At 45.2% G+C, this 26,872-nt stretch overlaps 1 protein-coding gene across 1 annotated transcript in view; it reads right to left on the bottom strand.

Annotated features, from left to right (window-relative positions):
- The window catches only part of TANGO6 (transport and golgi organization 6 homolog), a 252,551-nt gene that overhangs the window by 40,229 nt on the left and 185,450 nt on the right, over positions 1-26,872 (bottom strand). Inside the window, exons 16-17 of the mRNA XM_007993836.3 lie at positions 21,506-21,657; positions 793-906 (exon numbers count right to left, since the gene is read on the bottom strand). Of these exons, the coding sequence (XP_007992027.1) occupies positions 793-906; positions 21,506-21,657 (266 nt within the window). The remainder of the gene's footprint in view (positions 1-792; positions 907-21,505; positions 21,658-26,872) is intronic.

Below are 26,872 nucleotides of genomic sequence, written 5' to 3'. Positions count from 1 at the left end.
GGCTGGTTTCGAACTCCTGACTTCAGGAGATCCGCCTGCCTCGGCCTCCCAAAGTGCTGGGATTATAGGCATGAGTCACAAAGCCTGGCCTAAAAGAATCACTTTTATAATGGCTTCACTGACACTTGGTTAAATACCAAGGTGTTAGCCACAGATGAGCACTGTGGATAGTGGGTGGTGAATTATTAATGCAAATTTTCCATAGGAAGTCAACTGGGAATGTGTTTCCATATTATACTTACATGTAAAAGTATATATGTAAATATATACTTTCTTCCTGTATTGGCCATACACTGGGGAGAAATCCAGCCAAACCCTCTCAAAGGAGGAAGAAAATTTAATTTATGCAGCAACTAACATGTCATGGATTGAACTCAGCTAGAAAGGAAACATCTTCAATGAGGCCCTTTAGTAATTCAGAATGAACAATTAAATGAGTCAGGAAGGCAAGTCACTGAAGTTCAGGCTGCAGAGGCAGGGTGAATGTGTTCTAGCTAGCTCACCTTGGAACAATGAGGACAATGCCAGGATTCAGGGCCTCAATCTATAACCGTGTGCTCTGGTTTTTCTCCAGCAGTTAGTATATAGTTTGGTCAATGTTACTGAGGTAATACAGACATACACTGAAGATACAAACAAGGTCATTTTCCTGCTACAAAATCCCTGTCGACGGACTCATTTGGATGAATCCATCGACGGAAGAGGTTTGAGGCCTTCCCTGGTAAAAGGAAAATTGAGAAATAGACAAATAAAAGAGGTGGAGAAATTGCTAAGGGCGAGAAACTGACTGACCTCAGTAGCTTTCTGGCTGAGTCCCCGAAGCAGCAGCACAACCACATGTACGGCAGCTCTGCGTACTTGAACTTCACTGTCTGTTTTGGCCACAGCAATCAGGCAAGCTGTTACCTAGGAGGATGAAGGAAGATGAAGTTGATAAGAATCAGAGTTGCACAATTACCTATAACCTTTCGACTGTGTTCCACTTACTATACATTCACCAAGAGCAATCTGGCTTAGAAAGGGCTGGACAGTTGCTTAATCCTCAACAAAGAAGGTGAGATCTAGTGGGAGAGATCTTGATGCAGTCTGGCTTTTCTGGTAGAGGACAAAATCTGGTTTGGAATTTAAGAACGAGATTATAGAGTAGGAAGGAATATGTTTACTGTATATTATATGTATTTTTTAAAAGGTAAGGTCAAATGCTAGTATTTCCACAAAAGTGGGAAGAACTGTTCCTTGTCTCCCTTTAAGAACATCAAATCAAAGGAAAAAAGATGGTCCAAACCATAGCTGCTTCTAGAGACTGAGGATCATGGGGATTTAGCTAAGGAGACTTCAGAGTTCATAGTCTGGCATGAATGTGAATATACCATTGATGAAAGTTTCAGCCTAGGGATACAGAAATACAGATATATTCTAACTGATCTTCTTCAGCATGTCCAGACATTCCAGTCCTACAAATGTAGTGTATACCCGATGTGAGTCAGCAGGGGTCACTTTCAGAGACTTCCTGAATATGAAATAGGGCTTTTTGTGCTCAATTACTTTATGTATTTTTTCTGTTTTGTTTTGAGACAGGGTCTCACTCTGTCACCCAGGCTGGAGTGCAGGGGTGCAAGTGACCCTCCCACCTCAGCCTCCCAAGTAGCTAAGACTACAGTGTGCACCACCATGCCTGGCTAATTTGATTATTTTTTGTAGAGATGAGGTTTTACCATGTTGCCCAGCTGGTCTTGAACTCCTGGGCTTATGCAATCCTCTTGCCTTGGCCTCCCAAGGTGCTAGGATTATAGGTGTGAGCCACCGTGTCAAGCCTGTGCTCAGTTACTTTTTTTTGAGACAGAGTCTCGCTCTGTCGCCCAGGCTGGAGTGCAGTGGTGCAATCTCAGCTCACTGCAACCTCTGCCTCCTAGGTTCAGGTGATTCTCTTGAGTAGCTGGGACTACAGGTGCACACAACCATGCCTAACTATTCTTTTTGAGACGGAGTCTCACTGTGTCACCCAGGCTGGAGTGCAGTGGCACGATCTTGGCTCACTGCAAGCTCCACCTCCCGGGTTCATGCCATTCTCCTGCCTCAGCTTCCCGAGTAGCTGGGACTACAGGCACCTACCACCACGCCTGGCTAATTTTTTGTATTTTTAGTAGAGATGGGGTTTTACTGTGTTAGCCAGGATGGTCTCCATCTCCTGACCTCGTGATCTGCCTGCCTCAGCCTCCCAAAGTGCTAGGATTACAGGCGTGAGCCACTGCGCCCGGCCCACCTAAATTTTTGTATTTTTAGTAGAGACAGAGTTTCGCTATGTTGGCCAGGTTGGTCTCGAACTCCTGACTTCAGGTGATCTGCCCGCCTCGGCCTCCCAAAGTGCTGGGATTACAGGCATGAGTTACTGTGCCCGGCCAGTGCTCAATTACTTTAAAAGACCATATTATCACAGGAAAGAAAGACTGGAAATTACTTGCAAAACTGATACATAGTTAATTATGTCATAAAATCAAACAGTTGAATGTAATAGCCAGTGTTCCCCTCCCTGGCTCCTGGTAGGCAGAAAAATGTTTTAAAATCTCAATGAAGCGATACAATTAATAATAATGACAACAAACCTTTCTGAGGCATTCATGTAAGATTTAAAAAGAGAAAAAAAACTTTTTTGAAAGTGTGACCAATGGCAGCAACAATCTGAAGGTATGTCTAACTTATTCAACTGGTCTCTCATATACTTTTATTTATTTATTTATTTATTTGAGACAGGATCTCGCTCTGTCATCCAGGCTGGAGTGCAGTGGTGTAATCTTGGCTCATTGCAACCTCCACCTCCTGGGTTCAAGTGATTCTGGTGCCTCAGTCTCCTGAGTGGCTAGGACTACAGGCACGTGCCACCATGCCTGGTTAATTTTTTGTATTTTTTGGTAGAGGCAGGGTTTCACCATGTTGGCCAGGCTGGTCTCGAACTCCTGACCTCAAGTGATCTGCCTGCCTCAGCTTCCCAAAGTGCTGGGATTACAGATGTGAGCCACCGCGCCTGGCCTCTCACATACTTTTGTTGTTGGACTTACTGTGTGAGTATATTTCTTGGCTAGTAGTGGAAGGATATCTAATTATGATAGGAAAATAGCCAGAATGTGTTTAGAAACACGTACAAATACATATCATGTTTAAAGAATGGTGAATATGAGAACAAGTGAGGAAAAAGGCTTGTGCAGAAATTTTAACTATACAGGTTGTATTTTTCACAGCTTTCAAACAGTTGGGCATAGTTCAAAGTATCTAATTAATCAGTGATGGCAGAGAGATTAGAAGAACTAGCTCATTCTTAAGTATAATTGCGTCTGTGACACACTGGCATTTAATCAAGTTGTGCATCTATTAGACAAACAGGCAGCTTGCAAGTGAAGGAAAATCCCAGAGGAGTTCAACCCTTTGGGGACTGCTTTCAGTAAGACCCAGCAAGCTGTTCTGCCTTTGACTTGGGATGCCCAACCCTAAGGCCAGCAGTGGCTTCCATGCCTCTGGCATTAACAGTAGAAGCAATTCAGTCCTAAGAGGAATTCCTTGGGCAACCTCCAAACAGGCAACAATGTAATAGCTACCTCCACTTTCAGGCTTAGTATTTACAAGGTAAGAGCTGAAACCAGAGAAACAAGTTAGAGCTAGGTCTGAGTCCCTCTTGACACAGGGAAGTAAAATCTGGTCTGATGGCTAAATTATGGAAGCCAGCCCAAGGCCATGGACTGAGCAGAGGGTCTTAGGCGTTCTGCTTGCTCCCCTCTACATTTAGCTTTGGGCCCCTGCTTCCACGTTTGGCAGACCAAGGCTCCCCGGCCTAGAACCATGTTGGTGTCTGCCTTTGTCACCTCTGTTCGGCCTCTCTCTGCTGAGCGGGTCATGCTTCTGCCTCAGCCCTCAGTGTAAGGCCGGCTCTCACAGTTGGGCATTTGGGCATTAATCCCACAGTCGGGATGTCCAGGCAGAAGCATCCTGCCTGGAAAAAGGCTTTTCCTTCAAGGGCAATTCTTTTTGTTGAGACGGAATCTCGCTCTGTTGCCCAGGCTGGAGTGCAGTAGAGTGATCTCAGCTCACAGCAACCTCTGCTTCCAGGGTTCAAGCAATCCTCCCACCTCAGCCTCCCTAGTAGCTGGGACTACAGGCATGCACCACCATGCCCAGCCTTCTTCTTCTTCTTTTTTTTTTTTTTTTTTGGAGACAAGGTCTCGCTGTGTCACCCAGGCTGGAATGTAGTGGCATGATCTCAGCTCACTGCAGCCTTCACCTCCCAGGTTCTGGCGCTCCTCCCACCTCAGCCTCCTGAGTAGCTGGGACTGCAGGCGCCCACCACTACACATGGCTAATTTGTGTAGATTCTGTAGAGATGGAGTTTTGCCATGTTGCCCAGGCTGGTCTCAAACTCCCGAACTCAAGTGATCCGCCTCCCTCGGCTTCCCAAAGTGCTGGGATTCCAGGCATGAACCACTGTACTCCAGTCAAGGCCAATTCTTGAATCCCTGTGCCACCTTGAAGGTATGACTGAGAGAGGAGCTGGTTATGACAAGCCTTGCTGAGATCAGCTGAAATAGCCTCCTGCTTGCTATGTGCTATCAGTGACTTATGCACCAGACTCCACCAAACCCATCTGTAGTCAGCCATCCAGGACAATCAGGAAGAGGCCTGAGAACTGAAGAGCATTTGGGAAACTTCCTCAACCCCTCTGTCACCAGGACCAAATCATGTGAAATGTACAATGGTCTGTCACATAAAATGTTTTTTGAGCATCAGAATTTCAATATGGTCTTACGGATATCATCTAAAGATAAGAACAGCCTTCTGTTCAGGTCAGGCACCCATAACCAGCTTATAATGCTGCTCTCTAGAGACCAGTGAGACAGACCCCTTGGCCAACACTAGAAGTGGGGAGGATGTAGGCCACTCTCTTCTACGTATCCAGGCTGGAAAAGTCACTTCAAGGCTAGTCTCTCACCTCCAACTCCAACAACATAATGAACACTGAGTTCTACCTCTAAAAACCTTGGTGAGATAGATAGATGATGTAAGGTCTTTACTAATTTATGAATTGGTGTATTATTTCTATTCTCTAAGTTCTCTCAGAGGGCAGAAATTCATTCTTTTTTTTTTTTTTTTTTTTGAGGCATAGTCTTGCTCTGTTGCCCAGGCTGGAGTGCAGTGGCGTGCTCGCAGCTTACCGCAACCTTTGCCTCCCGGGTTCAAGCGATTCTTGTCTCAGTCTCCTGAGTAGCTACACGCGCCTGCCACCACACCTGGCTAATTTTTGTATTTTTAGTAGAGGTAGGGTTTTGCCATGTTGGACAGGCTCTCAAACTCCTGACCTCAAATGATTGCCCACCTTGGCTTCCCAAAGTGCTGGGATTACAGGCGTGAGCCACTGTGCCCAGCCAGAAATTCAGCCTTTTGTCACCTGCTCTGAGTAAAGCATACTATGGAAGGCTTTCTCTTCACTGGTGAAATCAGTAAATTGCATCCACTTCTAAAAACCATCCAGAGAGAAACATGCTGATTGCTTTGGAAGCATTAAAGGTCAGTTTCAGCAATTTAACACTTAACAGGAGCCAAGAGAAATAAGGAAAAACACTCCCAAAACAGCTGGCACACACCAAGCATAACCAGAACTATATAAATAAAGATAGTACAAATGGCAAGATTACCAAAAACTGACTTTGGAAAATTCCAGGCGAGAAGTTGCCAGAACTGAGGTATGTATCAAGGAAGCATGACTTTAATTTTCCAACTGCATCTTCATCCATTTTGCTAAAGCTTCCTTTGTTAAAATTCAGTTGGTTTGCTAACTTGTCTGCAACTTTACCATCTGTAAACCAAGAAACCTTAACAGCAAAGACAGTGTGACCAACCATTCTCATGAGCTTGGCTTACTCAGCCCGCCATGAAAGAAACCATGGCAGACACTTTAGCTTTCTTGGGGTTTCCCAGAACATCTATCTCAGGCCTCATCTCAGAGGTCTATGTATCCTCAAACTGCACTGATTGTGCAAAACTGATAATAAATTCAGGTCATTCCGTGGGATCAGAGGCAGTGGCTTTGTATCAGCCCCCAAACCTCAGGTACGTGGAATTCTGGGCACCATGTTAAAAGGAGACTGGACTTGTCACCTGGGACACATCTTATTTGCTGTAGTGAGGACAGGCCTCTCACTGTGGTTCACTTAAATCATATTTACTTCTCATATAGAGTGACAAAGATGAAGAACCTATCAAGATTTAGTTTTAAGCGACACGGCCTTTGACAAGAACAAGGAGAAATTGGAAAAAAAAGAAAAAAAAAAGAATGTTCTCTACAGGTTAATTCTTGACACCAACAGAGAGGAAAAACCTGAATTCCCAGTATAGTGACTGTGGAAGGGTTGAGCCTATACTTTGTATTCCTTCCCGACCAGCTGGCACCATCAGAGCAGACAGTGCCCAAATCTGGATCACTCCATAGTTACGACAACTTTCTTCAGATGCCGAAGAGCCATAGCCAGAGAGGAAGGGCTCTGATGCCCCCAGACCACATCGTGTTAGAAGGGACTACAGTGGCTGGTTTGTTCAATTTCATTTTCTTCTGCTTATTATTTTTAACAGGTTTAATTCACTTTATTCTTCTTGTATGCCAGCTTATGTTGTGGCCGGGTGCAGTGGCTCATGCCTGTAATCCCAGCACTTTGGGAGGTCGAGGCAGGCGGATCACTTGAGGTCAGGAGTTCGAGACAAGCCTGGCCAATGTGCTGAAACCCCATCTCTACTAAATATACAAAAATTAGCCAGGCCTGGTGGCGCGCACCTGTAATCCCAGCTACTCGGGAAGCTGAGGAAAGAGAATCGCTTGAACCCGGGAGGCAGAGGTTGCAGTGAGCCAAGATCCCCACTGCACTCCAACCTGGCGACACAGTGAGACTCTGTCTCAAAAAAAAAAAAAAAAGAAAAAGAAAAAAAGAAAGCTTATGTTGTAACCACACCTGGAGCCTGGGTCCTCTGCATGGAGACTCTGGTGTGGGTCTTGATGAGATGGTCAGTGCATTCCTGACAGGGAGGCTTGGTGAATAGTGTCTTTCCAGAGCTTGGGAGTTAGGCAGCCATAGGTCCTAGAGATGGCATCAAAGGTAGCCTTGGTGAAGTTGTCCAGGGTGGCAGTGCAGCCCTGGCTGAGGTGTAGCAGTCATCAATACCGGCCATCAGCAGCAGCATCTTGGACACAGGAGTCGAGATGATGCCATTGTTCCTGGGGGCAGGGATAAGGTGTACTAGCTTAGAGCTAAAGCAGCCTGTCACCATACAGGGGGCGATGTAGGACTTGCCGGTCTTGTTCCCCCAATAACATCTCCACATAGGGACAATGGAAAGCTAGGGCAGGATGATGGTCCTTTGGATGGCAGTAGTAATCTCCTTGAAGCACTTGACACCTAGACCGATGTGGCCATGATAGTTCCTAACAGTAGCAAATGCCTTGAATCTGGTGCGCTGGCCAGTGTGGGTCTGTTTCTACACAAGCATAATCTTCAAAACCTCACCCATGAGAGATGCCCCCCTGAAAAAAGCCAATGATATCACACTTCTCGATGGGCAGGGAGAAGAGATAGGTCTCCAGGGACTTGATCTTCATTGTGCTTGACCAGAGGGCCCAGCTTGGTGATGGGTATCTACTCCTTGTCCTCAGTCGTGCCTCTTTGAGTTCCATAGTCTCAGCTCCAGCCTTGACCATGGCCGCGAGCCCAGTCCTGCATGCTGCTACCAAAGCCTCTGAGGAAGCCATGGCAGTTTTCCATTTAGGGTCCCCAGGGCCTCTAGGACCTCCCGCCACATTGGCATCATCCTCCAGTTTGGTGATTTCTCAGAAAGGAAGCTGTTCAATTTTATCTCAAAATAGATTATGCTTCTCTTCTTCCTCTGCCTGGCTAACACTTGATCAACATAACCTTCTTGACGCCCTGATAAGTTAACCCAGGGTCCCAGCTCTGGGTCCCCCAGTGCTTGGTGCTGGCTCTATCGTGTCACTCCTATCCACTGTGGATTTACTCCTCTGCATTTCACACACACTACTGAAACTTCCTTAAGGGAAGAGATTGGGTCCTTTATTTGTGTCTTCTAGCATACTTGCCAGATAACAGATGCTCACGAAGGAGAATTCCTTCTGTTTGCAAAGACAAGTTTCCCAAAGCTCAAGTTCCTTCTCCACTAGCACACCCTGGAACTAAGCAATTCTGAGACTTCAAGGGCTTTCACAGGACACTGAAAGAACTGTCCTAGAAGAAGCCACAGTAACTTTTTATTTTATTTACTTATTTTTGAGACAAAGTCTCTCTCTGTTGCCCAGGCTGGAGTATAATGGTGTGATCTCAGCTCACTGCAACCTCCGCCTCCTGGGTTCAAATGATTCTCCTGCCTCAGCCTCCTGAGTAGCTGGGATTATAGTTACCTGCCACCACATGGGGCTAGGTGTTGTATTGTTAGTAGAGATAGGGTTTCACCTTGTTGACCAGGCTGGTCTCGAACTCCTAACCTCAGGTGATCTGCCTGCCTTGGCCTCCCAAAGTGGTGAGATTACAGGCATGAGCCACCACACCTGGCAACAGTAACTTTTTTTTTTTTTGAGATGGAGTCTTGTTCTGTCGCTCAGGCTGGAGTGCAATAGTGCGATCTCGGCTCACTGCAGCCTCAGCCTCCAGGTTCAAGCAATTATCTGCCTCAGCCTCCCCAGATTACAGGTGCCCGCCACCACGCCTGACTAATTCTTTTGTTTTTTTAGTAGAGATGGGGTTTCACCAGCTTGGCTAGGCTGTTCTTGAACTCCTGACTTCGTGATCCACCCACCTCAGCCTCCCAAAGGGCTGGGATTACAGGTGTGAGCCACTGTGCCCGGCCAACAGTAACTTTTTAAAAGAAGTTAGATTGGCTGGACACGGTGGCTCATGCCTGTAATCCTAGCACTTTGGGAGGCTAAGGCGGGTGGATTGCCTGAATTCAGGAGTTTGAGACTAGCCTGAGCAACATGGTGAAACCCTGTCTCTACTAAAAATATAAAAAAATTAGCTGGGCATTGTGGTGCATGCCTGTAGTCCCAGCTACTTGAGAGGTTGAGGCAAGAGAATTGCTTGAACCCAGGAGGCAGAGTTGCAATGAGTTGAGACTGTGCCACTGTACTGCAGCCTGGGTGACGGAGTGAGGCTCTGTCTCCATAAATGAATGAATGAATGCTTCCACCCTGGCTTCCCATCTCACTCACAGGGAAAGCAAAAGTCCACACAAGGCTCCGCTGGGACTGGCCACTGCCTTTCTGGTGCCAACTCCTGTTCTTCTGTGAAGCCACACTGGCCTTACTGTTCTCCAGCACATGAAGCCTGTACCTGTCGCAGGGCCTCTGCACTCACATCTCCCTCCACCTGGAATGCTCCCTCCCTAGGTTTCTGGATCAACCCCTTGCTTCCTTATATCTTTGCTCAAAGGTCACTTGTCAGTCAGGCACAGTGGCTCATTCCTGTAATCCCAGCACTTTGGCAGGCTGAGGCAGGCAGGTTGCATGAGCTCAGGAGTTTGAGACCAGCCTGGACAACATGGTGAAACCCCATCTCTACTAAAACAACACAGAAAAAATTAGCTGGGTGTGGCGGCACATGCCTGTAGTCCCAGCTACTTGGGAGGCTGAAGCAAGAGAATTGCTTGAACCCGGGAGGTGGAGGCTGCAATGAGCCAAGATCGTGCCACTGCACTCCAGCCTGGGCGACAGAGCAAGACTGACTGTCTCAAAAAACAAAAGTCACTTGTCAGGAAAGCTTTTCCTGTCCATTCGAGACAATAGCAAACTCCCTTTGGGCTCCTTATCTTGCTAAATTTATCTCTTTGGTGCTTATCATCACCTGACACAGTATAAATCTGTATATCCATGTTTACTTGTTTACTGCCTACCTCTCCTCTCCAGAAGTCAGGTCCAGGAGGACAGGGACTCTGTTGTCTTCACAGCTGGGTCCCTAGCGCAGAGCATATGGCTTGGCTCTAGTCCCAGCTGGCACAGGGTAAGTGCTCATTACATATTTGTTGAATGAATAAATGAATGAAGAACTACTTAAGAGCCAGGCCAAATACCCTACTCTTTGCGTGTGAATGAACTACAGTTGTCTGACTATAGGAGGACTCAAAGGCTGAAATACTAAGACTGGCAGGTATCCAACATGTTCAAACTTGTAGTCTACCCAAGGTAGCTGGTTTGGCAACGAAGACAAGGCGAACATGGGATGCTGCATAAGAAGGAACATCTAAAAGGAAGACAGATAAATTATATGGGATGAAAACACCTGTTTTTTTTTTTCAAATCAGAGGGAAAATATTGCCTTCTGAAGTCTCACTGTCAAAAGCAAGCGCTATTAAAAACCAGAGCTGTATCTCCCTTCCTGTGTGTAGCTTTTCTCATATGGCAATTCTATTCAGCTTCCAAGGCACAAAAGCAACCTTATAAATGAACTGAAAACATTTATTTTTTATTTATTTTTTTGAAACAGGGTCTCACTCTATTATGCAGGCTGGAGTGCAGTGTTGCGATCATGGCTCACCACAGCCTTGACCTCCCCTCCCCAGGGTCAGGTGATCCTCCTGCCTCAGTCTCCGAAGTAGCTGGGACTACAGGCATGCATCACCTTGCCCCAATTTTTTTTTTGAATTTTTGTAGACACAGGGTCTCGCTGTGTTGCCCAGGTTGGCCTTGGACTCCTGGGCTCAAGTGATCCGCCCACCTTGGCTTCCCAAAGTGCTAGGAGTACAGATGTGAGCCACTGTGCCCAGCCTGAAAACATTTATTGAGAGACAATATAGAAGAGTGGTTAAGAGCTGACTTCTGGAACCAACTGCCTGCATTCAAATCCCAGCCTTGCCACTTTCTAGTTGCACAACCTTGGCAACTTATTTATCTGTGCCTCAGTTCCCTCTATGAAAACTGGATCAGTAGGCCAGGTGCAGCGGCTCATGCCTGTAATCCTAGCACTTTGGGAGGTTGAGGTGGGCAGATCACGAGGCCAGGAGATCGAGACCATCCTGGCTAACACGGTGAAACCCCATCTCTACTAAAAATACAAAAAATTAACCAGGCATGGTGGCAGGCACCTGTAGTCCCAGCTACTGGGGAGGCTGAGGCAGGAAAATGGCATGAACTCGGGAGGCGGAGCTTGCAGTGAGCCAAAATTGTGCCACTGTACTCCAGCCTGGGCGACAGAGAGAGACTCCATCTGAAAAAAAAAAAAAAAAGAAAAAAGAAAAAAGAAAATTGGATCAGTTGACATCTGTAAGGTACTCAGGAGTATAGAGTGCTTGCTATGCTGTTATGACTATTTTTTTTGAGACAAGGTCTCACTCTGTTGCCCAGGCTGGAGTGCAAGGGTACCATCACAGCTCACTGTAGCCTCTGCCTCCCGGCTTCAAGCAGTTCTCATACCTCAGCCTCCCAAGTAGCTGGGACTACAGGCATGTGCCACTACACTTGGCTAATTTTGGTACTTTTTGGTAGAGATGGGATTTAACCATGTTGCCCAGGCTGGTCTTGAACTCCTGACCTCAAGTGATCTGCCTACCTTGGCCTCCCAAAGTGTTGAGATTATAGGTCTGAGCCACCGTGCCTGGCCTTGCTATGACTATTATTGAAACACATAGGAACTAGCCTTCCCAACCAGCCTTCTCTGCTTTTAAAACATTCAATATTGTATTAATCAGCCAACACTTAGCATCCACTATGTACCAAGCACTGTGATAGGTACTAGGGGGTATGACAAGGTGAATCAAGATGGGTTCTGCCCTTGTTGTGCTCACAATTTACTAATGACCACGAACATTCCTGGGACTGATTCTGTAGAAACAGTCTAGCTCTCTAGAAGTGGGGCAGGATCACTGGACAAGAGGTTTTCCAGGAAGGTGCCCCAAAGCAGCAGCTCCTCATCTCAAGTTTTTTTTTTTTTAATTTATTTTATTTTATTTTTTGAGATTGAGTCTTGCTCTGTTGCCAGGCTGGAGTGCAGTGGTATGATCTTGGTTCACTGCAACCTCCACCTCCCAGGTTCAAGCAATTTTCCTGCCTCAGCTTCCTGAGTAGCTGGGACTACAGGTGTGCACCACCAGGCCCAGCTAATTTTTGTACTTTTGTTTAGTAGAGATGGGGTTTCACCATGTTGGCCAGGATGGTCTCGATCTCTTGACCTCATGATCTGCCCACCTCGGCCTCCTAAAGTGCTGAGATTACAGGCGTGAGCCACAGTGCCCCGCCCTCACCTGTTTTAAGGTTGAAACATAAAGGAAAACGGTGCTTTTCTTTGTGTCAGCACCCATGGTAGGCAAACAACCTACTACCTATTTGCACTTCATTTCCAAAGGCTAAACAAGCAATGCTTCTTGTTTAGCCTTTGGAAACAAGGCTTGATTCTTGCTGTGAGCCAGGAAGCCTAAAGTAACAAGGCCTTTCATGATGTGGCCCCTACCAGCGCTTTCTTGCCTCAGCTTCTGCATTTGTTCAAGTGAATGCAGTTAAACTAACCCCCTACCCCTTCACTCCAGCATTTGGAACCTTCCTAAACATGTCAGGCCATCTCACGCCCTTTGCACAGCTGCTCCCTCTGCTGAAATGCTCACCCATGACTTTTTTTTACCTAATTTCTACTTGTTCTCTGGATTCAGCTCCAAGGATTTCTTCCTCCAGGACATCTTTGCCAATACCCGAACCTGACCAAGGGACTCCTCAAAGGTGCTCCCATAGCATCGATCCCAGTGGACTATAATTGTAATCACTGATGTCTGTGTCTGTCATATTACCCACGCCCAGAAGGCAAGGTGGTATCTGACAGGGTTTTGTATCCTCAGCCCCTAACACGGCAGTTGTTTTGAAAACATACGGCTGGGGACATCTGAAGGACACTGGGCACTCTGCTCTTATTTCCTTTTTTTTTTTGAGACGGAGTCTTCCTCTGTCACCCAGGCTGGGGTGCAGTGACGTGATCTTGGCTCACTGCAATCTCTGCCTCCCAGGTTCAAGCGATTCTCCTGCCTCAGCCTCCTGAGTAGCTGAGATTACAGGTGCTTGCCAACACTCTCGGCTAATTTTTATATTTTTAGTAGAGATGGGGTTTCACCATGCTGGCCAGGCTGGTCTTGAACTCCTGACCTTAGGTGATCCACCCACCTTGGCCTCCCAAAGTCCTGGGATTACAGGTGTGAGCCACCACACCCGGCCTGTTCTTCTTATTTCCTTAATGCTCATTCTCATCACTGTCATCATCAGCCCCCTTCAAATGACCAAGATGATCCTTAAGAAAAATCTTAATACAGAAAAATAAAATGTCTTTACTAGAATGGCACCTTCTCAGTGAGACTCACCTGATACCCTGTTGAGCACTGCAGCCGCCCCACCACCTAAGACTACAATCCTCATCAGTTTCCCTTCTCCTACTTTTCTTTTTCCATAGCACTTGTCATTGTCTAATATACTAGATACTTTACTTACTGATTATATATAGCATTTATTACCTGTCTACTCTCTCTAGAATAGAAGCTCCATGAAGATGGGAATCACTGTCTAGTTTGAAGAGTGATGTGTCTTAAGTGTCCAGAATACTGCTTGGCATGTAGTAGGCACTCAATACAAATTGTTGAATAAATCATTATGTCAAACATATATGTCTTGTAACAATCTTGTAACAATCTTGCATTGCAGGTATTTTAATCCCATTTTCTAGATCAAGAAACTGAACTCAAAGTCATTTGTTCAAGCGAATGCAGTTAAACAGATGGTGTAGCTGGGCTCTCATTCATTCCCATTTCCAAGTGTACCTGGCAGTTTTGTTATCTTTCAATAGGTCGGGTGGGTCTCCTGACAGATGATGTTTCTTGAATGTTACAAAATCTGCTTTAGCTTAATCTTCCTAATCAACCAAAACCAAGAAATTTCTCTAACACTTTGGATAGTAAATCATATGCTGCTAGCATGCTACAGTTTCCTTAGGAGAGAGAAAGAGAACAGTCTAGGGATTCAAAAATAAATACAGTCTCAATGTTTGAGTTCAGAGGTCATGATATTCAGGTATTGTTCAGGTTCATTAGTTTTACAAAACATATAGATCCCATCAAGTCTCAGCTGGTCCACTTGGAGATCTGCAGAAAACCTTTCTGAAATGCATGGCTATGTTAATTTTTTTTTTTTTTAAACTGGGCATGGTGGTGTGTGCCAATAGTTCCAGTTACTCAGAAGGCTGAGGCAGGTGCATCACTTCAGCCCAGGAGTTCGAGACCAACCTGGACAACATAGCAAGACCCCATCTCTAAAAAAAAAAAAAAAAAAAAAAGAATGTGTGATTGTACCAACAACTCTGAATGTACTAAAAACCATGGAGTTGTACACTTTACTTTTATTTTTTTTTTTGAGACAAAGTCTTGCTCTGTCATCCAGACTACAGTGTAGCGGTGCAATTTTAGCTCACTGCAACCTCCACCTCCCATGTTCAAGCGATTCTCCTGCCACAGCCTCCTAAGTAGCTGAGATTACAGGGATGTGCCACCACGCCTGGCTAATTAATTTTGTATTTTTGGTAGAGAGGGGGTTTCACCATGTTGGCCAGGCTGGTCTTGAACTCCTGACCTCAGGTGATCTGCCTGCCTTGGCCTCCCAAAGTGCTGAAATTATAGGCGTGAGCCTCTGCACCTGGCCTGAATTGTACACTTTAAATGGGTAACTTGTATAGTGTGTGAACTGTATCTCAGTAAAGCCATTATTTAAAAATAATAATATTTGGAGGGCCGGGTGCGGTGGCTCATGCCTATAATTCCAACACTTTGGGAGGCCTGAATCAGATGGATCACCTGAGGTCAGGAGTTCAAGACCATCCTAGCCAAGATGGTGAAACCCCGTCTCTACCAAAAATACAAAAATTATCCAGGCGTGGTAGCAGGTGCCTGTAGTCCCAGCTACTCGGGAGGCTGAGGCAGGAGAATCGCTTGAACCCGGGGGCTGGAGGTTGCAGTGAGTAGAGATCGTGCCACTGCACTCCAGCCTGGGTGACAGAGGAAGACTCCATTTCAAAAAAAAAAAAAAAAAGAAAGAAAGAAAGAAAAAAAAATTACAAATATTAGTTGGGTGTGGTGGCAGTCACCTGTAATCCCAGCTACTTGGGAGGCTATAGCAGGAGAATTGCTTTAACCCGGGAGGTGGAGGTTGCAGTGAGCTGAGATCACACCATTGTACTCCAGTCTGGGTAACAGAGCAAGAATTCATCTCAAAAAAAAAAAAGAAGAATTGGGTTTCGTTCAGATCATGGACCAGTAACTTGTTTTAGTACACAGTTTACAGTTCAGTTTGGTTTGGGTTATGTGAAGAGACCAAGAAAACAGAGAAAAAAAATGTGGGAATCATTTCAGTATCTGACCCAGAAAAGTTACAGTAGTCTGAAACCGTCAGACAATATAACCAAATAGACCCATAAAAGCCTTCTCTTAAGTGTTACAAGTTAATAACACTAAAGAACAAGAGATTTGCTAAGTCCATCTAAAACAGGATGAGATGCCTAATGGTTCACATATATTAGAGCACTTGGGTTTTAAGTAGGTACTTAATGTTGTTGTTTCTAAGTTATTAAAAGAAAAGAAGATACAAAAACCGAGGAATGGGATATCCCTGGTGATCCCTCAGAGAACAGTAAAAGGGAAGGAAATAACTGATATATATGTAACTTTTCTGAAAATCCTAGGTTGAAATTTAAGGTAAAGAGTAGCCCTTATAACCAAATAAAGCAAAATATATGAAGCTCAAGAATCAGGAAATACCATAAATTCAAGTGTATACATACATCTGTGAGTAGGCTTCTCTGCTTATTGATATGACACAACTGCCAAACATTGAAAAAAATTCCCTCTCAGGCCTGGGCACAGTGGCTCATGCCTGTAATCCCAGCACTTTGGGACGCTGAGGCACGTGGATCACTTGAGGTCAGGAGTTCGAGACCAGCTGGCCAACATGGCGAAATCCCATCTCCACCAAAAATACAAAAATTAGCCGGGCATGGTGGCTCACACCTGTAATTCCAGCTACTCAGAAGGCTAAGACAGGGGAATCGCTTGAATGCAGGAGGTGGAGGTTGCAGTGAGCCGAGATTACACCACTGTACTACAGCCTGGGGAGCAAAGTGAGACTCCATCTCACAAAAAAAAAAAAAAAAAAAAAAAAGGAAAAAGGAAAATTCCCCCTCAGTAGGTCCTTCTTTTTTTTTTTTTTTTTTTGAGACGGAGTCTTGCTCTGTAGCCCGGGCTGGACAGCAGTGGCCGGATCTCAGCTCACTGCAAGCTCCGCCTCCCGGGTTTACGCCATTCTCCTGCCTCAGCCTCCGGAGTAGCTGGGACTACAGGCGCCCGCCACCTCGCCCGGCTAGTTTTTTGTATTTTTAGTAGAGACGGGGTTTCACCGTGTTAGCCAGGATGGTCTCGATCTCCTGACCTCGTGATCCGCCCGTCTCGGCCTCCCACAGTGCTGGGATTACAGGCTTGAGCCACCGCGCCCGGCCAGTAGGTCCTTCTTAAGATTTGATCCTCTCACTCCTGGAACCTGGGAGGCGGAGGCTGCAGTGAGTCAAGATCACACAACTGCACTCCAGCCCAGGTGACGGAGCAAGACTCCATCACAATCGAAGCAAGACTCCATCACGTTGAAGACTCCTCACCCTTCAATATCCAGTGTATCCTCATTTTCCTTGGGTGCGGTACAAGAGCTTGGGAACCGCTGAATGTGGTACAAGCTAACACAGGTGAGCTGGGGCACGCCAGCATAGCCAAGTGAGGTCAGGATGGGGCATTCCCAGCCAGAGGTCCCTGGCTTGCCAAGTGACTAAGAAGAAAAATCCGACACCACCAGCACTTTGGGAGGCTGAGGCAGGAGGATCACTTGAGTCTTGAGTCTAGGAATTCAAGACCAGCCTGGCCAACATGGTGAAACACTGTCTCTACTAAATATACAAAAATTAACCAGGCGTGGTGGCGCATGCCTGTAATCCTAGCTACTTAAGAGGCTAATGTGGGAGAATCGCTTGAACTTGGAAGGTAGAGGTTGCTGGAAGGTGGAGGTTGCAGTGTGCCAAGATTCCACCACTGCAAACAAACAAACAAACAAACAGATTTGATCCTCTCTTCTACTTACCTCCTCACTCTGCCATGCCCTGCTTTGATAAGACACTTGCCATTTCCCCCAGCTAGCAGGCCTGGCCTACAGAGGAAGGCAGCACGCAGCTTGCTTTGTCTGGCTCTCTGAACACCCCATGGCCTCAACCCGGGGATCCATGCAGGTTGCGAGCTATGACCTGTACAGTACCTATGATGATACAATACCACCTACAGAGAAAGCTCTTGTGAAAATGGACACTCAGACAGCCCTTCCTTCTGGGTGTTATGGAAGAGTGGCTCCATGGTCTGGTTTGGCTGCAAAACACTTTCTAGATGTAGGAACTGGTGTCAGAGAGAAAGATTATAGTGTACATGTTGATCGTGTACTATTTAATTTTGGCAAAAAAAAGTTTGAAGTTGGTGGGGCGCAGTGGCTCAAGCCTGTAATCCCAGCACTTTGGGAGGCTGAGGTGGGTGGATCACTTGAGGTCAGGAGTTTGAGACCAGCCTGGCCAACATGGTGAAACCCTGTCTCTATTAAAAATACAAAAATTAGCTGGGTGTGGTTACGGGTGCCTGTAATCCCAGCTACTTGGGAGGCTGAGGCAAGAGGATTACTTGAACCGGGGAGGCAGAGGTTGCAGTGAGCTGAGATCGTGCCACTGTACTCCAGCCTGGGCAACAGAGTGAAACAATGTGTCAAAAAAAAAAAAAAAAAAGAAAAGAAAAGAAAAAGAAAAGTTTGAAGTCAAAAAAGGTCATCAAATTGCACAGCTCATTTGTGAACTAAATTTTTTTTTTTTTTTTTTTTTTTTTTTGAGACGGAGTCTCGCTCTGTCGCCCAGGCTGGAGTGCAGTGGCCGGATCTCAGCTCACTGCAAGCTCTGCCTCCCGGGTTTAAGCCATTCTCCTGCCTCAGCCTCCCAAGTAGCTGGGACTACAGGCGCCCGCCACCTCGCCCGGCTAGTTTTTTGTATTTTTATTAGAGACGGGGTTTCACCATGTTAGCCAGGATGGTCTCGATCTCCTGACCTCGTGATCCACCCGTCTCGGCCTCCCAAAGTGCTGGGATTACAGGCTTGAGCCACCGCGCCCGGCCGTGAACTAAATTTTTTAAACCAGAAATAGAAGAAGTTTAAGATTTGGATGACACTGAAAGGGGTTCAGGAGGTTTTGGTTCCACTAGAAAGAATTAAAATTTATGCCAAGAATAGAAAATGAGAAATCATACCTGGTCTTAAAGAGTTTTTGCTTTAAGATTAAAAAAAAAGGCCAGGTTCAATGGCTCATGCCTGTAATCCCAGTGATATCTACAGGCAGCAGCCAAACACCTAAGCAGATAGCGGCAGGTACCCAGTGCAACCCCACCTCCAAGCTGAAGACAGTTTAAAGCCCAAAAGCTAAGCTACAAGTTAAATTCTCAGACTGAATTGAAAACTTGTCTTCCTGTTTGGCACACTTTCCTCTGATTGGTGCCCACTCTTCACCTATTTTACATACATCTACCATTTCCTAACTGGTTTTCTTTCTTTCTTTTTTTTTTTTTTGAGAAGGAGTCTTGCTCTGTCGCCCAGGCTGGAGTGCAGTGGCGCCATCTCGGCTCACTGCAACCTCTGCCTCCCAGGTTTACGCCATTCTCCTGCCTCAGCCTCCGGAGTAGCTGGGACTACAGGCGCCCGCCACCTCGCCTGGCTAGTTTTTTGTATTTTTTAGTAGAGACAGGGTAACACCATGTTAGCCAGGATGGTCTCGATCTCCTGACCTCGTGATCCGCCCGTCTCGGCCTCCCAAAGTGCTGGGATTATAGGCTTGAGCCACCGTGCCCGGCCCTCCTAACTGGTTTTCTATACTGTCAGGCCCATCTTTGAGAGGTCCCTTGTTTTAACCTTTTTTGCATACTCACAAACCAATCAGCATGCATCATGTGCCTATGAAGACCCCAGACTCAGTCAGTAGAGGAGGAAACGGGTTGACTTCAGGGAAGAGACAACTTGATTTTGGGGAAGACAACCTGCCCTTCACATCCTCTCTCCAGCTCCCTTCTCTGCTGAGAGTCGTTTCATCGCTCAACAAAATTCTTCTCCACCCTCCTCACCCTTCAATGCTCAGTGTATCCTCATTTTTCTTGGGTGCGGTACAAGAGCTTGGGAACCGCTGAATGTGGTACAAGCTATAACACAGGTGAGCTGGGGCACGCCAGCATAGCCAAGTGAGGCAGGATGGGGCATTCCCAGCCAGAGGTCCCTGGCTTGCAAAGTGACTAAGAAGAAAAATCCGACACCACCCAGCACTTTGGGAGGCTGAGGCAGGAAGATCACTTGAGTCTAGGAATTCAAGACCAGCTTGGCCAACATGGTGAAACACTGTCTCTACTAAATATACAAAAATTAACCAGGCGTGGTGGCGCATGCCTGTAATCCTAGCTACTTAAGAGGCTAATGTGGGAGAATCGCTTGAACCTGGAAGGTGGAGGTTGCTGGAAGGTAGAAGTTGTAGTGTGCCAAGATTCCACCACTGCACTCCAGCCTGGGCGACAGAATTAAAGACTCCATTTGAAAAAGAAAAGAAAAAGATAATTTAAATTGTATTTCACTTACTTATTTATAATTTATAAGGCATCTTCTTCTTTTAAAAACTTAAGATGGTCATGTACATTGGTAGTAAAGACCCCTGGCCACATGTTAACTAGTGTTTTTCTGTCAATCATCATCTGTAAACAGCAGAGTAGGTACACACAGCAGATACTCAAGATATACACTCATACAATGATAAGTATATAAATACAGGGTAAAGATACAATTTAAGAGGCTAGAGGGGCCAGGAGTGGTGGCTCATGCCTGTAATCCCAGCACTTTGGGAGGCTGAGGCGAGCAGATCACAAAGTCAGGAGTTCAAGACCAGCCTGGCCAACATGGTGAAACCCTGTCTATACTAAAAATATAAAAATTTGCCAGGTGGGCCGGGCTCAGTGGCTCAAGCCTGTAATCCCAGCACTTTGGGAGGCCGAGACGGGCGGATCACAAGGTCAGGAGATCGAGACCATCCTGGCTAACATGGTGAAACCCTGTCTCTACTAAAAAATACAAAAAAACTAGCTGGGTGAGGTGGCAGGTGTCTGTAGTCCCAGCTACTCGAGAGGCTGAGGCAGGAGAATGGCGGGAACCTGGGAGGCGGAGCTTGCGGTGAGCTGAGATTGCGCCACTGCACTCCAGCCTGGGTGGCAGAGCGAGACTCCGTCTCAAAAAAAAAAAAAAAAATTTTGCCAGGTGTGGTGGCACATTGTCCCAGCTACATGGGAGAGTGAGGCAGGAGAATCACTTGAATCAGAGGTTGCAGTGAGCCAAGATTGCGCCACTGCACTCCAGCCTGGGTGACAGAGTGAAACTCTGTTTCAAAAAAATAAATAAATAAATAAATAAATAATAATAATAATAATAAACTCTAAAACCAGAAGAGCTTCTGGTCCCAATACCTTGCATGGCTATCCTTTTGAGGGTTCACCATTCATCTTTTCAATAATTTACTGACTGCCTACTACATACCAGGCACTGGGTGTGAAATGCTGAGCAAAATATGGAACTTAAGTGGTTTTTTTGGTAAACAACACCATCCCCCTGAATACACGGTGCCTCAGCCAAAGAGGGTCAATTAGAGTATTTGCCTGAGATTTATTTGCGTGAGATTTTTCTGTGAGTAGAGATAAGACTCACAGATGTCTCAGAGACTTAGGGTAAAGCTCTATCTACTTTTCCTAACGGTTTCTCCAATTCTGTTAGTTACATTAGACTCTTTATGATAAATCATCTTTTATTGCTTAAGGCAGGTTAAGATGACTTCCTCTCAGCTATAACTATGAAATTCTTACTAACATAATTTTTTGTTTTTGTTTTTTTGAGACAGAATCTCACTCTGTTGCCCAGGCTAGAGTGCAGTGGTGTGATCCTGGCTTAGTGCAACCTATGCCTCCCGGGTTCAAGGGATTCTCCTGCCTCAGCCTCCTGAGTAGCCGGGATTAAAGGCATGTACCACCATGCCTGGCTGATTTTTGTATTTTTAGTAGAGATAGGGTTACACCATATTGACCAGGCTGGTTTCAGACTCCTGGCCTCAAGCAATCCACCCACCTCGGCCTCCCAAAGTGCTGGGATTACAGGTGCAAGCCACCATGCCCAGCCCTTACTAACATAACTTTCAATATACATGTGAGACAGATGAAGCCTTGGGAAGTTCAATGACTCACCTGCCCTGTCTCACAGGGAGGCAGTGGCAGATCTGCAAAAAGAGCCCAGGTCTCCTGACTCCCAATCTCAAGATGCATCATAGGTCCAAGTGAAAACAAGCTTTAGAGAAAGGAATCAAAATACAGTACCTCATGGACCACGGAGCCCAGCAGAAAGTCCAGCCTTTGGCACAGCTCCCCGAGGTTGGCCAAGCTGCTGGCCCTGTGAGCACCGTCGGGATCTCTCACTCCCCTCAGGAAGGTGTGGATCAAAGGTTCTCGGTACTTTGAGACCATGTCTCCTATGGGAAAAAGGAAGAAATCAAAACCTCTTAAAATAAAATTTCAACTTCTCAAAAAAGGAAGAATGATATTTCCGTGGTTCACTGCATGACGTCTTACTTTTTTTATCTTTGTTTTTATTTTTTTTGAGACAGGGTCTTGCTGTGTCACCCAGACTGGAGTGCAGTGGCACGATCACAGCTCACTGCAGCCTTGACCTCCCAGGCTCTGGTGATTCTCCTACCTCAGTCTCCCAAGTAGCTGGGACTACAGGTGCGTGCCACCAAGCCCAGCTAATTTTTGTATTTTTTGTAGAAATGGGGTTTCCCCATGTTGCCCAGGCTGGTCTTGAACTCCTGGGCTCAAGCAATCCATCTGCCTTGGCCTCCCAAAGTGCTGGGATTACAGGAGTGAGTCAACGCATGTGGCCAGTGTCTTATTCTTTTCAAATACTTGCATAACCATTAAAAATCGTGCTCCAGAAGAATATTTCATGTTACAAAAAATATTCATGATGCATGGTTTTGTGAAAAAGCATGTAGAATCTCAATTTTATTCTCAAAAGTCTACATATAGAGATAAAATATGTGAAGATATTCCCCATAGTGTTACTAGCAGCTATTTTCAGAGAGTCTTATTATAGAAAACTTAAAAAATTTACATATACATACAAAAAATGTATATATCATAAGTATAGCTTAATAAACTTTCACAAACCCAGCCCAACTATAATTAGCCCATGGTCATACAAATAACAAGTGTGGCCCCCAGGCTAGACCCTAGACCCCGATCATCAGCCTACTTTTCCCTGTCTTACCCCACTGTCTGCTCGGATAAGCAAACTGAGTGAAAAACAATCAAGGCACTTGGGTCTTGGAGAAAGAGAACTATGATTATTTGATAAATATTTATTGAGAGGCCTAGTATGTGCTAAGCATTGTTCCAGATGCTTGGTATATGCTGTGAAACAAGAAACCATGATTCCTGCCCTTCTGTAGCTTACATTCTAGTGTAAATTATATAGAATGTTAGAAGGTAATACATACAATAGGGACAAAAAAAGTAAAACAGGTAAGGGAAATAAGGAATAATGGGAACGGTGGCCGACTTCAGGTTTTAAAAAGGTGGTAAAGGTAGGCTTCATTGAGAAGGTTTAACAAAGACACTTAAACAAAGACTGGAAGGTGAGTGTATCAGTCATGTGCATTTCTGGGAGAAGAGCATACCAGGAAGAGGGAACGGCCAGTGTGAAAACCCTGTAAAGGAGCACGCCTGGCATGTCTGAGAACACCAAGGAAGCCCTAGATAAGGCTAGAGAAGTAAGGGCAGGGATGGGGAGGTGGGGTAGATCATGAAGGGCCTTGCAGGACACTGCATGGACTTGAACTTTTTCTCAGAGTAAAATAAGAGGCCTTTGGAGGATTTTGAGAAAAGGAGTGCAAAAAGATCACACTGGCTGCAGTGCTGAGAATGCACTGGTGGGCACTGTGTATGTCCAGGGTGGAAGAAGGTCCAAGGTAGAAACTTACTACGGTAAGTGGCTGGAGAGACAATAGTGACTTGAACAGTAGAGGTGGTGATAAGAAGATTCTGCATACACACACACACACACACACACACACATATATACATACATAAATACATATATAGAGAGGGCGGTGGGTCTTGTTCTGTCACCCAGGCTGGAGTGATCACAGCTCACTGCAGCCTCAATCTTCTGGGCTCAACTGATCCTCTCACCTCAGCCTCCGGAGTAGCTGGGACCACAGGTGTATACCATCGTGCCCGACTAATTTTTTTACTTTTTTGTAGAAACAGGGTCTCACTATGTTGCCCAGACTGGTCTTGAACTCCTAAACTCAAGTGATCCTCCTGCCTCTACCTCTCAAAATACTGGGATTACTGGTGCGAGCCACTATGTCTAGCCAGACCCTGCATATATTTTGAAGATAGAGCCAACATGACTTCCTGATGACTCCAAGAATGACTTCTAGGGTTTTTGCTTTTGAGACTGGGAGGATGAAGTTATTATCAACTGAGATGGTCAAGTCTCTAACTGAGGCAGGAGGAAGGATCAGGGTTCAGTTTTAGACATGTTAAGTAGGTAGTTGAAGATTTATGTATATAGAGTTCAGGAGAGGTCTGGGCTAGAGATAAATACTTTGGAATCAGCGGAATATAGATTACATTTAAAGTCTTGAGACTATGAGACATGATTACCAAGAGAGGGAGTGTAGGCAGGGAAGAAGACCAAGGGTGAGGCCTGGGCCCTTCAACATTAAGAGGTCTAAGAAGGGAGGAACCAGCAAAGGAGACTGAAAAGGAATAACCAGTCAGGTAGGAGGAAAATTGGAGTAATATCCTAGAAATTAAGGGAGAAAAGTATAACAGAGAGGCGGCAATGGTCAACTGCATCAAAAGCTGGTCATACATCAGGTAGAAAGAAGACTAGAAGTTGACAATTAGATTGAGTAAAAATGAAGTCACTGTTGACCTTGACAAGAATGGTCCTGACAGACTGATGGGGGTGAAAGCACGACAAGAGTGGATTTAAGTCAGAATGGGAGAAGAACAGAAAACAAAGAGATCATTTCAGGAGGTTTTTGCAAAGCAGATCAAAGAAATGGGGTGATAGTCAAGGAAGTGGAGTCAAGAGAAGATGTTTATTTTATTTTATTTTTAATGTAATTTAATTTAATTTAATTTTTGAGACAGAGTCTCGTTCTGTCACCCAAGTTGGAGTGCAGTGGTATGATCTTGGCTCACTGCAACCTCTGCCTCCCAGGTTCAAGTGATTCTCCCGCCTCAGCCTCCGAGTAGCTGGGATTATAGGCACATGCCACCATATTTGGCTAATTTTTGTATTTTAAGTAGAGACAGGGTTTCTCCATGTTGGCCAGGCTGGTCTCGAACTCCTGACCTCAGATGATCCACCCACCTTGGCCTCCCAAAGTGCTGGGATTACAGGCGTGAGCCACCGTGCCCAGTCTTTATTTTGTTTTTAAAGAGAGTAGAAATAGCAGCATGCTAGGACATTCTGAATTGAATGTCTTTAATGTATGTATTTCTGTATATGGAAGCAATGTCTTCCCCCATTGGTGTACCAAGAACCAAGGCTGTTTTGGCTTGATCTTGGTTCTGAGGTCCTAATTCCAGAGCCCAGGTATAAAACGTTCGCCTTTGGCCCTAAAGATATATAATATCTATAAGGTGACAAAATGTTTTCTGAAGGATTTGTTTAAATTCACCTTTTTTTTTTTTTTTTTTTGAGATGAGGTCTTGTTCTGTCACCCAGGCTGAAGTGTAGTGGTGCTGTCATAAGTCGTTTGCAGCCTCAAAATCCTGGGTCAAGTGATCCTAATGCCTCAGCCTCCCAAGTAGCTGGGAATATAGGCACATGCCATTACTCTTGGCTATTTTATTTTATTTTATTTTACTTTTATTTTTATTTTTTTTTGAGACAGAGTCTCGCTCTGTCGCCCAGGCTGGAGTGCAGTGGCATGATCTCCACTCACTGCAAGCTCTGCCACCTCCCAGGTTCATGCCATTCTCCTGCCTCAGCCTCCCTAGAAGCTGGGACTACAGGCGCCCGCCACCACACCCGGCTAATTTTTTTGTATTTTTAGTAGAGACGGGGTTTCACTGTGTTCGCCAGGATGGTCTCAATCTCCTGACCTCGTGATCCACCTGCCTTGGCCTCCCAGAGTTCTGGGATTACAGAAGTGAGCCACAGCGCCCGGCCTTTATTTTATTTTTTTGCAGAGGCAGAGAGTCTCACTTTGTTGCCCAGGCTGGTCTTGAACTCCTGGTTTCAAGCGATCCTCCTGCCTTGGCCTCCCAAGTGCTAGGATTACAAGCATAAAGTCACCGATTTTTAATCACCAAAGTGATGACCTATATTGATAAATCACTGGTCTGTCCTACCAGGCCCAGCTCAAATGCCACTTTCTTTGTGGAACCTGCCTCTTCCCCTCAGTCAGCTTCACTTAGTCCTCCTTGAAAGTCTCACAATACTTTGTGCTTAAGTCGCTTTGACTTAAATCACATTTGTCACTCATGCCTTGGTTCCTAAATGTTTTAAGCCTGTATCTATTTCTCCCATAAGACTATAAATTCCTTGAGGGTAGAACTTTGACTCCTTCATCTCTGATCCCATCAGGTCTTAGCAGTCTTTGCACATACAGTCATAAGCTGCATAACAATGCTTCGGTCAATGATGGCCTGAATATTCAACAGTGGTCCCATCAGATTATAGGGCAGCATACATTTAGAAACCTGATGTGATGTTGGCATTGCAGATCAAGTTGGGGAAATAATTAGCATTCAGCAATGGTGCTGGGACATTTGATTTTCTGTATTACAAAATATATGTAAATAAAATATCATCTAGGTTTGTGTAGGTACATTCTATGATGTTTATACAATGACAAAATCACCTAACTACACATTTCTCAGAACATATTCCCATTGTTAAGCAATGCATGACTGTACTAGGTACAGGAAATGGTAATATTGAATTGAATTCATTAATTTATTTAACAAAACATAATTATGTACTAGGTATCATGCTAATATTCTAGGAATACAAGAATTGATGAAAAATTCTTTTTACCCTTTAAGAAGCCCAAAGTAGGCCAGGCACGGTGGCTCATGCCTATAATCCCAGCACTTTGGGAGGCTGAGGCGGGAAGATTGCTTGAGCCCAGAGTTCGAGACCAGCCTGGGCAACATAGGGATACTTTGTCTCTACAAAATTAAACTAAACTAAACTAAATTAAAATAAAATAAGGAGAAAAGAAGATGCCCAAAGTTTAAGGAGTACACATAAACAGATAAGTACTGACAATTATAGAACTGCGTGGCAAATGCTGTCATAGAGTCAAGCAGAGGTTGCTCGAAAGCATTATTTTGCTAGTCTCAGTCCCTTGGAAGGAAGAGGACGAGGAAGTTTTTTGGTTTTTTTCTCGTTTTGGTTTTTGCTTTCCCCTCAAGGTCCAAAACACAACGTACCTTCCATACAGTATAAGAAAAAGATAAAGGAGTAATTTCTCCAAAATGCTGCCAATTCCTAACATACTACATGCAGTCATAAGACTTACCTCTGTCCTGTCAGCATTGAAGTATGCTGCCAAAACTAAATCAATAATGATTGATAGCCTATTTTCACAATAGAAAAGAGGAGATTTGAACTGTCATCTCAGACTCTTTGACCCAGTCTTTGCGTTTCTAATTATC

Source organism: Chlorocebus sabaeus, chromosome 5, assembly GCF_047675955.1.
Source record: "Chlorocebus sabaeus isolate Y175 chromosome 5, mChlSab1.0.hap1, whole genome shotgun sequence".
In the NCBI taxonomy this organism is placed as follows: domain Eukaryota; kingdom Metazoa; phylum Chordata; class Mammalia; order Primates; family Cercopithecidae; genus Chlorocebus; species Chlorocebus sabaeus.
This window is presented reverse-complemented; position numbering and strand designations above follow the sequence as displayed.